General features: G+C 61.7%; 1 protein-coding gene across 1 annotated transcript; it reads right to left on the bottom strand.

The window, feature by feature from the left end:
* Nucleotides 1–363: 363 nt before the first annotated feature.
* LOC103808736 (dnaJ homolog subfamily A member 1-like) lies at nt 364–2,047 on the bottom strand (the record flags this gene model as incomplete). Its single annotated transcript, XM_009081541.1, has 4 exons — nt 364–591; nt 672–772; nt 866–1,096; nt 1,822–2,047. Coding segments are annotated over 4 exons (786 nt in total), but the record flags the coding sequence as incomplete, so codon positions are not given.
* Between the last annotated feature and the right edge of the window lie 4 nt (nt 2,048–2,051).

Below are 2,051 nucleotides of genomic sequence, written 5' to 3'. Positions count from 1 at the left end.
CGCGGGCCCCAGCCCCAAGCCCCCAGAGCGACCAGCAGCTGGATCCTGCCCCAAGCCTCCAACCCACAGGGCCACCAGCAGCTGGATCCAGCCCCAAGCTCTCCATCCAAGGGGCCACCAACAGCTGGATCCAGCCCCAAGTCCCCAGAGCCACCAGCAGCTGGATCCAGCCCCAAGCCCCCCCCGGGGGGCTGCAGGAGGGCAGGGCAGTGTTGCTGCCCCTGGCAGGGCTGGGCAGCTCCTGCCCAGCTCTGGGTCGTGGCTGGGGGAGGTGAAGTGCGACCTATGTACATCCCTGAAGGTGATGGCTCTGCCAGGCCCCTGCCCTGCCCCGGCTGTGCCCGGGGGGTGCAGCTCCCCCCGCTATGAGGTCTGGCACTGGACGTGCTGGCGCATCCCATCCTCAAAGTCATCCTCGTGGTAAGCCTCGCCCGGGTAGTGCCGCCGGCCCTGCCCCGAGTGCGGTGAGTAATCGCTGAGCTCCACCTCCTCCGTGTCCTCTGTGGCCATCACCTCCTCCTGGGCTGGGAAGAAGGCCTGGAGCTGGCGCAGGCGCTCGGTGGGGAGCCAACCCGGCTCGGGGAACTTCACCTGAGGCCACACAGAGGATGTGAAGTGACACCAAAACCCAGAGAATGGGACACGTCAAATCCCACCCGGCTCCATCTCACCTCGAACTGCAGGATGAGCTTTCCCTTCTGGAAGGGGCTCCTGTAGACTGGCATCCCCTCGTTGGGGATGCACTTCAGGTCTCCAGGCCGGATCACATCACCTGGGGAGGTGACAGGATGAGGCTCAGCAGCTGTGCTGGCAGCTCCCACGTCCCCCAGCTCCTCCCAGGTGTCCCCCCAAGCCTGCAGCTCACCTGGGGGGGAGGAGATGAGCAGGGTTCTGTTGTCCAGGGTACGAATCACCTGTCTGCAGCCACACAGGGCGTCTGCCAGGCTGATCTCCCTGCGCACGATCAGGTCGTCACCGCTGCGCCGGAAAACGGGATGTTCCTTCTGATCCAGGACGATGATGATGTCTCCAGGCTCCAGGCCAGGCACCTGGTCCCCTTCCTCGTGGAAGGTGATCTTCTGCCCGTCCTTCATGCCTGGGGGAGCACAGGGACAGCTCAGGGGGAGAGTGGCTCAACAGGAGCCAACACTGTGCACAGGTGGCCAAGGAGGCCAAGGACATCTTGGCCTGGATCATAAACAGTGTGGCCACAGGACTAGGGCAGTGCTCATCCCCCCTGGGCTTGGCACTGGTGAGGTCACACCTCAGTGCTGTGTCCAGTTTTGGGCCCCTCACTGTAGGATGTTAAGGTACTAGAGCAAATCCAGCCAAGGGCAACGAGGGCAGAAAGTCTAGGACATGTGTCCAATGAGGCTCATGAAAGGTGCAGGACACATGTCCAACAAGGCTCATCAAAGGCATATGAGGAAGAGCTGAGGGCGTTGGGTTTGTTCAGCCTTGAGAAGAAGCTCTGAGGTGACCTCGTGGCTCTCTACAGCTCCCTGAGAGGGTTGGGGAGAGGTGTGGGATGTCTCTCCTGCCCTGGCTGCAGGGACAGGACTAGAGGGAATGGCCTTGGGCTGAGCCAGGGCAGAGCCAGAGATGTGAGGAAAAATTCTTCCCTCTTTGGGTGATCAGGGCTTGGGATATTACCCAGGAAGGTGGTGGTGGAGTCACCATCCCTGGAGGTGTTTAAGAGGCATTTGGACCTGCTGCTGGAAAATATGGGTGAGGGTTTAGGGGTTACAGCAGTGACAGATTAGAGATCTCCAACCCTGATGACTCTAGGGTGACCCCACACCCTGCACAGCCTCATCTCACCTTTATCCAGGTGGACACTGAGGATCTTCTTCTCCCTCACGACCTTGCGGCCGTTGCAGGTGAGGCAGCAGTCGCGGGGCCGAATCCACTCGCCCTGGCCCTGGCACTGGGAACACACGGTCTGGATCTGCTGGATCATGCTGGGCCCAAGCTGGTGGATCCGAACCTCCATGCCCGACCCGTGGCACTTGGGGCACCTCCTCTGGGCACCTTCCCGCACCCCACAGCCT

The sequence above is a fragment of the Acanthisitta chloris genome, unplaced genomic scaffold (assembly GCF_000695815.1).
Source record: "Acanthisitta chloris isolate BGI_N310 unplaced genomic scaffold, ASM69581v1 scaffold20270, whole genome shotgun sequence".
Classification (NCBI taxonomy): Eukaryota; Metazoa; Chordata; class Aves; order Passeriformes; family Acanthisittidae; genus Acanthisitta; species Acanthisitta chloris.
Note: the sequence above shows the minus strand (reverse complement) of the source record. Positions and strands in the feature narration are given on the sequence as shown.